Genomic DNA, 12756 nt, shown 5'->3' with positions numbered 1-12756 from the left:
TGCATATAAGTCAGGGTACACCCAGACACAACTAATGCTGGTAACACAGAGGACATGTGTCTCTATCTGTAATTATGATCTAGGTCACGTGTGGTGGCTGATGCCTGTAATCCTAACAGTTTGGGAGGCTGAGGCTGGAGGATCGCTTGAGCACAGGAGTTCAGGACCAGCCTGGGCAACATGGCAAAACCCCGTCTCTACAAACAATACAAAAATTAGGCAGGTGTGGTAGCATGCGTCTGTAGTGTCAGCTGCTCTGGAGGCTACAGGGAGCCTCCGGAGGCAGGAGGATCACCAGAATCTCCCCACTGAGACTCTCTCCACTGCACTCCAGCCTGGGTGAGGCCCTGTCTCAGAAAGAAAACTGCTCCACTGCACTCCAGCCTGGGTGAGGCCCTGTCTCAGAAAGAAAACTGCCCCACTGCACTCCAGCCTGGGTGAGGCCCTGTCTCAGAAAGAAAAACTGCCCCACTGCACTCCAGCCTGGGTGAGGCCCTGTCTCAGAAAGAAAAACTGCCCCACTGCACTCCAGCCTGGGTGAGGCCCTGTCTCAGAAAGAAAAACTGCCCCACTGCACTCCAGCCTGGGTGAGGCCCTGTCTCAGAAAGAAAAACTGCCCCACTGCACTCCAGCCTGGGTGAGGCCCTGTCTCAGAAAGAAAAACTGCCCCACTGCACTCCAGCCTGGGTGAGGCCCTGTCTCAGAAAGAAAAACTGCCCCACTGCACTCCAGCCTGGGTGAGGCCCTGTCTCAGAAAGAAAAACTGCTCCACTGCACTCCAGCCTGGGTGAGACCCTGTCTCAGAAAGAAAAACATTGTGATCTAATTGATGCTGGATGACTTGCCCAGAAGAAGATGCCATGGGGATGAATGGCAAACGCTGAGAAGGCTCCTTGGTTGTCCCCTATGCCACCACACTTGTGCCAGTCAGTGTTTCTTGAGGCCACTACCTTGCTCTAGCAAACTACCTACTGTGAATGGGCTCCTACACCCTGGGCAGCGTAGGATGCTGATGCTTCCCATGGAGGTGACAGCATGGAAACCAAGAAGTGCTTTTCAGCCTCATCTGCCTTTGTCTCTTTCTCTGTCTTTCACCTGTGATATGGTTTGGCTCTGTGTCCCCACCCAAATCTCATGTGAAACTGAAGGCTGGGCCTGGCGGGAGGTGACCGGGTCATGGGGGCGGATCTCCCACTTGCTCTTCTTGTGATAGTGAGTGAGTCCTCACAAGATCTGGTTGTTTACAAGGGTGCAGTACCTCCCCCTTTACTTGCTCTCTCCTGCTGCCACGTGAAGACATGCTTGCTTCCCCTTTGCTCTTCCGCCATGATTGTTTCCTGAGGCCTCCCCAGCCATGTCTCCTGTAGAGCCTGCGGAACTGTGAGTCAATTAAACCTCTCTGCTTTATAAATTACCCAGTGTCAGGTAGTTCTTTGTAGCAATGTGAAAATGGACTAATACAACCTGTCTCACGGAAAGATAAGTGGCACCTCTTGTTCTGTATAGGAGGTCTGCAGGGATGAGCTAAAGGAAGGAGCTTTGGGAATTTTTATTTCCTTGGAGCATCTCTGCCTTGCCCCAAGCTGATCAGTCTATTAGAACATAACTCTCGTGTCCGAAAACATGCAGCCAAGGCAGAACAGCAGGAGCTCCGGCTCTGTGCTGCCCACATGATCACCAACACCCGTGTTACCTGACCTCACCAGGCAGAGGCCCTGCTTAAGCCACAGGAGCCTGAGGGGTGGTGCCAGCCCCCAACCACTGCCTGAGCATCATTAAGGGAGCATGAAATTGTGTAGGGATTTTGCTCTTGATGGAGAGGTTTGGAAGAAGGTCAAAGCAGGACGTCAGCAACGCCGGGAAAAGGCTGAGGTGTGCGTCCGATGTCCCAGCAGAGGCTTCTGTGCAGGAAGCCAGGCCTCACCTCCACCTCCTCCAGGTCGGCTCCCCAGCATCAGCAAATACCCCGAATGCCTTACCTTGTTAAGGTTCAGAACGCGGAAGAAGTCCTTGGCATTTTGCTGGGAAAGTTGGACTCCTTCCTCTGCAGTCACACAGCTGTCACATGCCAGGCAGTCGCTCAAAAATATCTTGGCATCAGCCAACTTGTGGAATTCTCCCTTCTATGAAAGAAAGATGACGTTTCAGCATGATTATTCAACAAATACTCTTTAATGTGCTTCTTTAGAGAGGGTAACACCCATATACAGAATTCACAGTAAACATTGGAGATAATACCAGGGTCCAGGCCTGGTGCTCAAAGGGCTGGAAGCAGGACAGTCTCTGCCACTGAGCAGCTCAAGGTGGTGAAGGGACACAGGACACAGGGCCCAGGCCCAGCCGACAATGACACTAGGGAACCATGCAGATGACAAGGGTGGAACCCAGCCCTAGCACTGTCACGTGGTAGGAAGTAAATGACCCCTGTGTTCTGGAAGCTGACCCCACTGGCCCTTCCTTCCTTCTAGACCCCTTCCCTTTTTGGTGCCTGTGATCCAGCCCTCTGACTGCTCCTCTAGCTCTGCGCTCCCTCTTACCATCCCAGGGTTCCCTGAGGCCACCCACAGCCCTGGCCTCTCCCTTGAGGCTCAGAACTGTACAACTCAGTGCTGGCTCTGGGTTTGCACTCGGACATGTAACAAGATGCTCATCCTGACCTGGATGTAGAGTCACTCTTTGACCCCCTCCACCCTCTCCTTCCTGACTGGCCCTTGTGCCCCCCGACATCTGCTAAAACATAAACCACACCTCTGCTCTGCTCAGACAGCTGCCCCTCACACAGAGGGCCTGAGCAAAGCCAGTGGCCCGTCTGCCTGGGTCCCATCACAGACCCCTTGGTCTCCACACGTCCAGCCCCACTGGCCCTTGCTGCTCTCGCCATCCCTCTGCATGAAGCGACCTCTAAGAGCCCCAGGCTCGCCCTGGGTGGCCTTCGGCAGAGACGATGTCCAACACCTGCTAAAACAGCACCACCCCCTCACCCGTCTCTTCCCTCCCCACCCATCTGTACTCATGCTGCTGATTGCTAGCAGGATTCTGTCCTTCCTCGCTAAAATGTAAGCTCATGAGAGCTTGAACACTGTCTTGTTCTCTTGTTCCCCAGCACCTCCAACACGTACTGCACACAGACAGTGCTCAATAAATAACTGGTGGATGAACATATGAATACTCTGAAGCTTACAGGAGTAATGTCAATAAATTACAGAAGCTCCTCAAGTAGTCCATGCATTTGTTTTTCTTTAAAACATGATTTGACAGGAGACAGCTGTGGATGTGCCCCCTCCTTCCATAGCGTGCTATGAACGGCAGCACAGGTGTCACCTCTGCCTCCTGCCTACACATGACCCCATGTCTCTGTGCAGCCCACTCACCCTGGGATCTTGTTCTGCTGCAGATGGGCACTCAGGAGCAGATGGGCACTCAGGAGGTCCGCATGGGGCTCAAGAGTTTGTGCTTCTAACAAGTTCCCAGCGGGTCGAAGCTACAGCTCCACTCCAAACGTCTGGTGCCCACAGCTGCATGAATTCTGCCTCCACAGCCCATCCCCATTGAGGTACCCATGACCAAACTGCAGCCCTCACCCAGCAGTGCCTCCTCCCTGCCTTGCCACCAGACATGCTGTGTATAACCCAGTCCTTCCGTAAGTTTTCATAGTCCAGGTCTGATTCCCTCCTCACCCCTCACATTCTTTCTTCTTATTCCTCCTGCCTTCCACGCTGATGCATTCTGCAGAAGTCCTGTTCCCTTTTATCAGGCCCGCTGGCCTCACTCAGCCCAGGGCAGCCCTGCCACCTGCACTTCCAGCAGAGTGCTCTCCTCACCAAACCCCAGACTCACACACCGTAGAAGGCCCAGTGTCTGTGGAGCTAAAACTGCACTCCCTTCCCTGCACTATGTCCTCTGTTCTGTCTCTACCACTCTGGTAGACTTGCCCAGGCCCACCACCTCTGCCTAGGCTCTCAAAGCTGCCACCCAAGTGGCTTCCTGCAATTCTTCCCCTACTCTAGCCAGCTTAAGTCGGTTACCTCCATCACCTTCCCTAAAACAAACACCTGAGTCACCCCCTCACAGTCTCCACAGCTCTGTCTGCACTGTCATTGACCTGGCCAAGGGGAGCCACTGTCTCTCCCTAGAGCACGTCTGTCCACACCCTTCTCTTGCCTGGTGTGCCAGTGCCCTTCCCCACACTCCCACTCTGAATTCCGACCACTCTTCAGGGTCCACTCCATTAACCCCAACCCAACTCCTCTCACCCTAACTGTGTCCATCACTGACCCGGCAGGGCGCCCGCTTAGGCTGTGTACACACGTTATCTCATCCTCACCACAGTCCTGGGAGGGAAGTAACCCTACTCCCCAGGCCTCTGATAAGGAAATGAGGCTCACAGGGCTTAGATATCTGTCCACGATGACACAACCAGAGGGCAGGTGAGGGAGGCCCCTGGGGCCGGCCACTCAGGCGCACTGGCCCCAGCTGCCTCCAGGGCTGCAATGCACCCTGCCTCTCCTCTGCCTGTGGCCAGCTCTTTGGCTGCTTGTCCCAGGCCCTGTTGCTCCCTAAGCCCCACAGTCCCCACAGCCCTGGCACACAGGGCAACCGGGAGAATGCCTGTCAGATTAAACATGTCAGGACTACTAAACTTAAAGAAAAAATATGCTTCTGCCATATTGCCAACTCTCCATTTATAAACTGGTACTAGTACTTTCTAACGGTAGACTGACCTTAACCTCTCCCAACACCTTTCACTCAGTAAAACAGGGATAATGGCCAGGCTTACATGTAATGTTTCCTCTGGGCGTGAAATGAGACTGCATGTAAAATGACATTCTTTGTTTTGAGACGGAGCCTCACTCTGTCACCCCGGCTGGAGTGCAGTGGCGTGATCTCAGCTCACCTCAACCTCCGCCTCCTAGGTTCAAGCAATTCTCCTGCCTCAGGCTCCTAAGTAGCTGGGATTACAGGCATGCACCACCATGCCCAGCTAATTTTGTATTTTTAGTGGAGATGGGGTTTACCCATGTTGGTCAGGCTGATCTTGAACTCCCGACCTCAGGTGATCCACCCACCTCGGCCTCCCAAAGTGTTGGGATTACAGGCGTGAGCCACCATGCCTGGCCGTAAAATCACATTCTTGAGAGTTGGGCTCAGGTTACGTATCCAATAAACAGAGACCATCGCTACTAGCTAAGGAGAATTTAAAAACAAGAACTGAATTAGAAAAGAGGCCAGGGGCAGTGGCTCACGCCTGTAATCCCAGCACTTTGGGAGGCCGAGGCAGGAGGATCTCTTGAGCCCAGGAGTTCAAGACCAGTCTGGGCAACACAGTAGAACTCCATCTCTACAAAAAAATAAAAATAAAAAATAAATTAGCTGAGCATGGTGGTGCATACTTGTAGTCCCAGCTACCAGGGAGGCTGAGGCAGGAGAATCACTTGAGCCTCGGAGGACGAGGCTGCAGTGAGCCATACAGTGAGCCACTGCACTCCAGCCTAGGTGACAGTGAGACCCTGTCTCAAAAGGGGGAAAAAAAAAATTAAAAGAAGAAATCCAGTATTACACCACGTTTTCTTTGTTCCCAACGCAGTGTGTTTTGGTGTAGTGTATTCTGAGAAGACAGGCCTTGTGCCACTGATGGACTGTCTCACACATGCCTTTATTAGCCCCTTCAAGTTTATTTCAGTCTTGGAGACGGAGTCTTGCTCTGTTGCCCAGGCTGGAGTGCGGTGGCACGATCTTGGCTCACTGCAAGCTCCGCCTCCCGGGTTCACGCCATTCTCCTGGCTCAGCCTCCCAAGTAGCTGGGACTACAGGCGCCAGCCACCACGCCCGGCTGATTTTTTGTACTTTTAGTAGAGATGAAGTTTCACTGTGTTAGCCAGGATGGTCTCAATCTCCTGACCTCATGATCCGCCTGCCTCGGCCTCCCAAAGTTCTGGGATTACAGCCACCATGCCTGGCCTATTTCAGTCTTTTTTTTTGGGACAGAGTCTCACTCTGTTGCCCAGGCTGGAGTACAGTGGTGCAATCTCAGCTCACTGCAACCTCTGTCTCCCAGGGTCAAGCGATTCTCCTGCCTCAGCCTCCTGAGTAGCTGGGATTACAGGCGTGCACCACCATACCTGGATAATTTTTGTATTTTTAGCAGAGATAAGGTTTCACCATGTTGGCCAGGCTGGTCTCAAACTCCTGTCCTCAAGTGATCCGCCCACCTTGGCCTCCCAAAGTGCTGGGATTCCAAACGTGAGCCAGCGTGCCCGCCATACTTCAGTCTTCTTTAAAGCAGTGATGTGCACGGTGCCGTGAGCCCCCAAAGAGAAAAACAGCAGCAGGAATTTACTCTGGGCTGATACTGAAAAATCTACTTGCCTCTCCATTTTCCTGGGCTGGACTCGGTGCATCGGCTGACACATTCTCTTGGTCATCAGTTTTTGTCTTCTTACTACATTCCTTAAAAAAGCAAAGGAACATTATTAATGAATTTTTAATTCGTCTCCCTTAAGAAAATGTGCACCCTCTGACCAATGAAGCTCATATATTTTTACCCTTTCTTTTTTTTAGTTTATTTATTATTTATTTATTTACTTATTTATTTTTTAGACGGAGTCTCGCTCTCACCCAGGCTGGAGTGCAGGGGCGCAATCTCGGCTCACTGCAGCCTCCACCTCCCGAGTTCAAGCGATTCTCCTGCCTCAGCCTTCTGAGTAGCTGGGATTACAGGTGCGCGCCACCACGCCCGGCTAATTTTATATTTTTAGTAGAGACAGGGTTTCGCCATGTTGGCCACGATGGTCTTGAACTGCTGACCTCAGGTGTCCACCTGCCTCGGCCTCCCGAAGTGCTGGGATTACAGGCGTGCGCCACCACACCTGGCTGATTTTTGTATTTTCAGTAGAGAGGGGTTTCACCACGTTGGCCAGGCTGGTCTCGAACTCCTGACCTCAGGTGATCCACCCGCCTCAGCCTCCCCTCCCAAGGTGCTGGGATAACAGGCGTGAGCCACCGTGCCCGGCCTTCTATTCTTCTAACATTTGTAGTGAAACACGTACTTAAGGACACACACACATCTCTATTGTTTGCAATAATAAAAAAGCAGAAGCAACTGTAGCCTTCCCCCCACAGGTGAATTCCCCTGGACACAGGTGTACTTAGAATAGGACGCAGCCATCCATCACCGGGGATGAACGACCCATGGAATGTTAGGAAGCCTCCTGCCACGGTGTCACGCACAGAAGAGCCAGCCACAGAGCAGCATCCACAGGAGCCCATTCCGGCAATAACAGCTACAAAATCCCACTGCATGTGCTGCGCGGCTGTTGCCATGGCCTGGAGACAAGCGCGGAAGGCGCCGGTCAGCAGCCGTCACCCGCTTCCGCCCCTGCACCGGCTGCTCGGTGACCCTCAGCGGGTCAGGTTCGAAAACGCCTAAAACCCCCTCGAAACGCTTCTGATCATTCCCGCCACGACCGCTGTTTACTCGGACTGTGGTGCGCGGCACGAGAGGCTCGGTCTCCTTTCGTTTCCGCGCTTCGCGGGCGTGGGAAAGATGGACAAGTTCGGGGAGAACCGCGAAGACCGAGCCCGCCCTGCAGAGCGCAGCGGACCCCGCGCCGGCCGCCTCCACGCCGAGCGGGCCCAGGGTGCCGAGGCCGGGGGCGCCTTGAAGAGCCCTGAGGCGAGCGAGCGGCGGACCCGGGCCGCCAACCTCGGCCGCCCAGAGTCCCACAGGACAGGCACCAGGCGCGCGCCTCCCCGGCCCGCAGCGCTCACCTTGCGCGTGCAGTGCTCACACTTCATCTGGAGCGCGGCGGGCGGGAGGCCGGGCGCCTCAGCCTGCGGGAAGCACCGGGAGACTGGAACACCACTGCCCGCCGCCCGCGGCCCTTTGTTGTCCTCCCCCGACGCGGCCTCACCCCCAGCGGCCGCGCTCGGCCAATGAGAGCACCGGGAGAGGACAAGCCGCCTCCCTGGGCCAATAGGATTCCCCACCCCTACGGCTTTGCCTAGGCCAATGACAGTGTCGGGAAGGGGCGGGCCAGGCCCCAGAGCCAATCGGAGCGCGCGGGGCGGAGCGCAGCCTCACTCCATGTACGGCGCCGCAGGGACCGGGTCCCTGCGCCGGTTTCCGCTTCTCGTGGGTCCGGCGGCGGCGGCGGCGGCGGCGGCGGCGGCGGCGGCGGCGGCGGCGGCGGCCAAGCGGCGTTCCCCAGGGAGTCGGTGAGGGCGCGGACTGTCCCGAGGCCAAGCCGGGGCCGTTCCAGGGTGCTCGGTCCGGTGGTCACGGGGCCTGGAGGCCCCTGGGCCCGCGGAGGCCGCGGCCGGGCTCTGTCAGCCAGCTTGGCGTCGGACACTCGCCTTACTCGCGGCTCCTAACAGGGCGGGCCGGGGGCACAGCCCTCGTCCGCCGCCATTGCTGCTTCAGGTCGTGTCACGTAGGCCTGGCGGAGTAGCAGCGCGCATGCGCGGCCTGCCTGGCAGTAACCACGTGATGGACCCGGAAGCACGAGGGCAGATGCTAGATGATGGCCTTTTGACATTTGCGTGTGTTCACTGTGGATAATTTTACCAGGTACATTGATTTGGGCCCTTACAGCTTACAAAGTAAAGATAACACTTACTCCTCCAAGAAATTGATTTCAGCTAAGCAAAACATTGATACAGGGCTATAATGGAAGTGTTGGACTCCTAATTATAAACGTTTTATGAAATTAGTGTATGCGTATTACAGAAATCAGAAATGAGAAGTAAGAACATGTCTTGGGAGAGTGTGACATAAGAAAAATAACTTGTAGGCTTATTTAACAGACACCAGCAGTTCTCAGGATTCCCCATGTTAGAGCCTTTCTTACTGTCCTCTGAGAAATGAAAATGAAATCCAAAGACCCCCAACTGACTACACGAACCCCCTACTGGCTAAGAAGATCCCAGGGTTACCTTGAAGGCAGTTCTCAGCCATGACAGATGGGAGGTGAGACACCTGTTATTAAGGCCGATCCTTGGCTAACTACCGTTAGGTTTTCTTGGCTAAGAGCTTAACGGAAACCAGCGCTTTCGAAAGACTCCACCGTTGACAACAACCCTCTCATTTGCAGTTTCGGCACAATTGACCAGTATTGCTTACTGATAAGAGACACTGGAGTGGTTCTGGTGAGATGACATGACCCTCGTGAAGGGGCCTGAAGCTTCATTGTGCTTGTGTATGTTTCTCTCTTCAAAAACATTCATGACTCCTCCTGTAGCTTGATAAATATGTATATTTACACACTGCTCCGCATAGATTCCTGTTCCGTTTGCCCCTCCCTGGAAGTGTCCGTTTCTTGCTTCTGGCCAGAGGCAGTGCTTCCCTGCCTGTCAGAATGGCCACCCTGCAGGCTGAAACCCTTTATGAGAAATAAAGCTCTCCTTTCCAAATTTATGAATCTCATCATTCTTCAGCTTGCCATTGCCCATCGGGTTCTTCCTGCCTGCTGCACAGACAAAAAGTCAATTCATCAAGATTGCAGCAGGCCAGGAAAAGAGTTTAATTGACACCTGGCAGGCCACACAGGAGACAGTTATTATTCCAATCAGCCTCTCCAAAGGCTCAGCAGTTAGGGGTTTGTTTTTTGTTTTTTTGTTTTTGAGACGGAGTCTCACTCTGTCACCCAGGTTGGAGTGCAGTGGCGCAATCTCGGCTCACTACAACCTCCGCCTCCCAGGTTCATGCGATTCTCCTGCCTCAGCCTCCTGAGTAGCTGGGACTACAGGCACATGCCACCACGCCTGGCTAATTTTTGTATTTTTTAGTAGAGATGGGGTTTCACCATACTGGCCAGGCTGGTCTTGAACTCCTGACCTCATGATCCACCTGCCTTGGCCTCCCAAAGTGCTAGGATTACAGGCATGAGCCACCATGCCTGGCTGCAGTTAGGTTTTTTATGCACAATTTGGTGGGCAGGGGGCTAGGGAATGGGTGCTGCTGGTTGACTGGGAGTGAAATCAAAAGGGTGTGTGGAAAACGGTCCTCAAGCACTGAGTCTGCCTCTGGGTGGGGCCACAGAAACCAAATGAGTCCTGAGTCGCAGGTTGGGGTGGGTTCACTCTGAAAAACATCTCAAAAAGCCATTCTTAGGTTCTGCAATACTGATATTATCTATAGGTGCAATTCAGGAAGTTGTAAATTTTGTGACCTCTGGCCACATGAGTCCTGAGCAGTGAGGGACTGTAGAAACCAGGCCTGCATTTTAGCAGAGTTCAGGCCACTCCCACAATCCTAACCTTGTGGCCTTTCATGAGCTTTACAAAGGCAATTTCAGCCGCAAAAGTGGGAGGTGATAGTTTTAGGAAGGGACTATTATCATCCTTGTTTCAAGGTTAAACTGTAAATTCCTCCCAAAGCTCCTAAAATTAGCTTGGCTTATGCCCAGGAATAACCAAGGACAGCTTGGATGTTAGAAGGAAGATGGAATTAACTACGTGAAATTTCTCTGTCTTTTTTTTTGAGACAGGGTCTCACTCTGTCACCCAGGCTGGAGTGCAGTGGCGTGATCACAGCTCACTGCAGCCTCAACCTCCTTGGCTCAAGTAATCCTTCCACCTCAGCCCCGTGGGGTAGCTGGGACTACAGGTTCACACCACTGTGCATGGCTAAGTTTTAAATTTTTTGTAGATACAGGGTCTCCCCATGTTGCCCAGGCTGTTCTTGAATTCCTGGGCCCAAGTGATCCACCTCAGCCTCCCAAAGTGCTGGGATTACAGGTGTGAGCCACTGCACCCAGCCTCTATCACTGTCTTAATCTTTGCAAAGTCAGTTACAAGTTGACACTTCAAAGTTGAGGCCGGGCATGGGGCTTATGCCTGTAATCCAGCACTTTGGGAGGCCGAGGCAGGTGGATCAGTTGAGGTCAGGAGTTTGACACCAGCCTGGCCAACATGGTGAAACCCCGTCTCTACTAAGAATACAAAAATTAGCCAGGCATGGTGGTGTGTGCCTGTAATCACAGCTACTTGGGAGGCTGAGGCAGGAGAATCGCTTGAACCCAGAAAGTGGAGGTTCCAGTGAGCTGAAATCGCACCACTGGACTCCAGCCTGGGCAACAGAGTGAGACTTCGTCTCAAAAAAAAAAAAATTCTTATGTGTAGTTTTCATTTTGTATAGCTTTTTACAAATGCAACAGTGAAATTTTGGAAGTCTTAACCCTCTAGATTACTCAAATTCAAGTCAGCATCTCTCAGAAAATATCTCCCCTCAACTTCAGCTTAAATAAAAGGATAATTAGGTTGTCATTTGTATAGCTTTTTTGTTAATATTTTACAAACATAACTGGCCAGGTGTGGTGGCTCATGCCTGTAATCCCAGCACTTTGGGAGGCTGAGGTGGGTGGATCACCTGAGGTCAGGTGTTTGAGACCAGCCTGGTCAACATGGTGAAACCCCATCTCTACTAAAAATACAAAAATTTGCTGTGTGTGGTAGTGGGTGCCTGTAATCACAGCTACTCAGGAGGCTGAGGCAGGAGAATCACTTGAACCTGGGAGGCAGAGGTTGCAGTGAGCCAACACCATGCCATTGCACTCCAGCCTGAGAAACAAGAGCAAAACTCCATCTCTAAGATACAAAAAAAAAAAAAAAAAAAAGAAATAAAAACGTAAGTGTAATATGGTTGAAAGAACAAATTACGGCCGGGTGTGTTGGTTCATGCCTGTAATCCCAGAACTTTGGGAGGCCAAGGCAGGAGGATTGCCTGAGCTCAGGAGTTCACAACTGGCCCAGACAACATGGTGAAACCCCATCTCTAATAAAATACAAAAAATTAGCTGGGTGTGGTGGCACGCACCTGTAGTCCCAGCTACTCAGGAGACTGAGGCAGGAGAATTGCTTGAACCTGGGAGGCGGACGCTGCAGTGAGCCGAGATCGCACGACTGTAGCCTGGGCAACAGGGCGAGACTCCGTCTCAAAAAAAAAAAAAAAAAAAAGAACAAATTATAATCACTTAATTTTTTTTTTATCAAATAGCCAATTTCCAGTTTTCCCCATTGTCTCATTTTTTTTTTTACAGTTTGTTTAAATCAGGATCTAAATAAGGTCTAGTATGTTCTATTAGTCTATATTACAATTGGTTCATATGTTTCTTAAGTCTCTTTTTCTATGAACTTACGGAAGACATTGAAAAGTCTCTCTTTAAAAGTAAAAACTTGATTTTGACATAACTTGAAGCCTACTTAGAAGTGGCAGAGTTCAAGCTGGGCATGATGGCTCATGCTTGTAATCCCAGCACTTTGGGCAGCCAAGGCAGGCGGATCATCTGAAGTCAGGGGTTCGAGACCAGCCTGGCCAGCATGGCAAAAGCCTCTACTAAAAATAAAAAAATTAGCTGGACGTGGTGGTGTGTGCCTGTAGTCCCAGCTACTTGGGAGGCTGAGGCAGGAGAATTACTTGAACCCGGGAGGCAGAGGTTGCAATGAGCTGAGATGGTGCCACTGCACTCCAGCCTGGGCAACAGAGTGGGACTTTGTCCAAAAAAAAAAAAAAAAAAAAAGTTGCAGAGTTCCTGATCTTAAAGTTGTTGTCATTTTTTAAATTTGTAGGTTCTATCCATATCCTTCTCTTTGTATATATCATTTAAAAAATCAGGTCATTTGCCGGTAGGATTTCCCATGTTGTCAAAAAGAGTCAAACTGTAAAATATTTTAAGAGATTCTGAACCAAATATGAGTGACCAAGGGCCAGCGACACAGCCCTTAGGAGATCCTAAGAACACGTACCCAAGGTGGTTAGGC

At 51.9% G+C, this 12756-nt stretch overlaps 1 protein-coding gene and 1 long non-coding RNA gene across 3 annotated transcripts in view; one reads left to right on the top strand and one right to left on the bottom strand.

The window, feature by feature from the left end:
* Nucleotides 1–7899, bottom strand: part of NARF (nuclear prelamin A recognition factor) — a 30176-nt gene extending 22277 nt beyond the window's left edge. Inside the window, exons 1-3 of one of the 2 annotated variants that reach the window (XM_002827985.4) lie at nt 7768–7899; nt 6367–6447; nt 1980–2123 (exon numbers count right to left, since the gene is read on the bottom strand). In XM_002827985.4, coding sequence (XP_002828031.1) covers nt 1980–2123; nt 6367–6447; nt 7768–7794 — 252 coding nt within the window. In that variant the 5' untranslated portion in view covers nt 7795–7899. Of the gene's footprint in view, nt 1–1979; nt 2124–6366; nt 6448–7227; nt 7735–7767 lie in introns of those variants that run through there. The other variant, XM_054537434.1, reaches the window with a different exon arrangement.
* A 523-nt stretch (nt 7900–8422) lies between these two features.
* On the top strand, nt 8423–11627 carry LOC129051443 (uncharacterized). Its single transcript, XR_008515726.2, has 2 exons — nt 8423–8965; nt 9090–11627. It is a non-coding gene; the product is annotated as an uncharacterized LOC129051443 (long non-coding RNA).
* Nucleotides 11628–12756: the final 1129 nt, after the last annotated feature.

The sequence above is a fragment of the Pongo abelii genome, chromosome 19 (assembly GCF_028885655.2).
Source record: "Pongo abelii isolate AG06213 chromosome 19, NHGRI_mPonAbe1-v2.0_pri, whole genome shotgun sequence".
Lineage (NCBI taxonomy): Eukaryota > Metazoa > Chordata > Mammalia > Primates > Hominidae > Pongo > Pongo abelii.
This window is presented reverse-complemented; position numbering and strand designations above follow the sequence as displayed.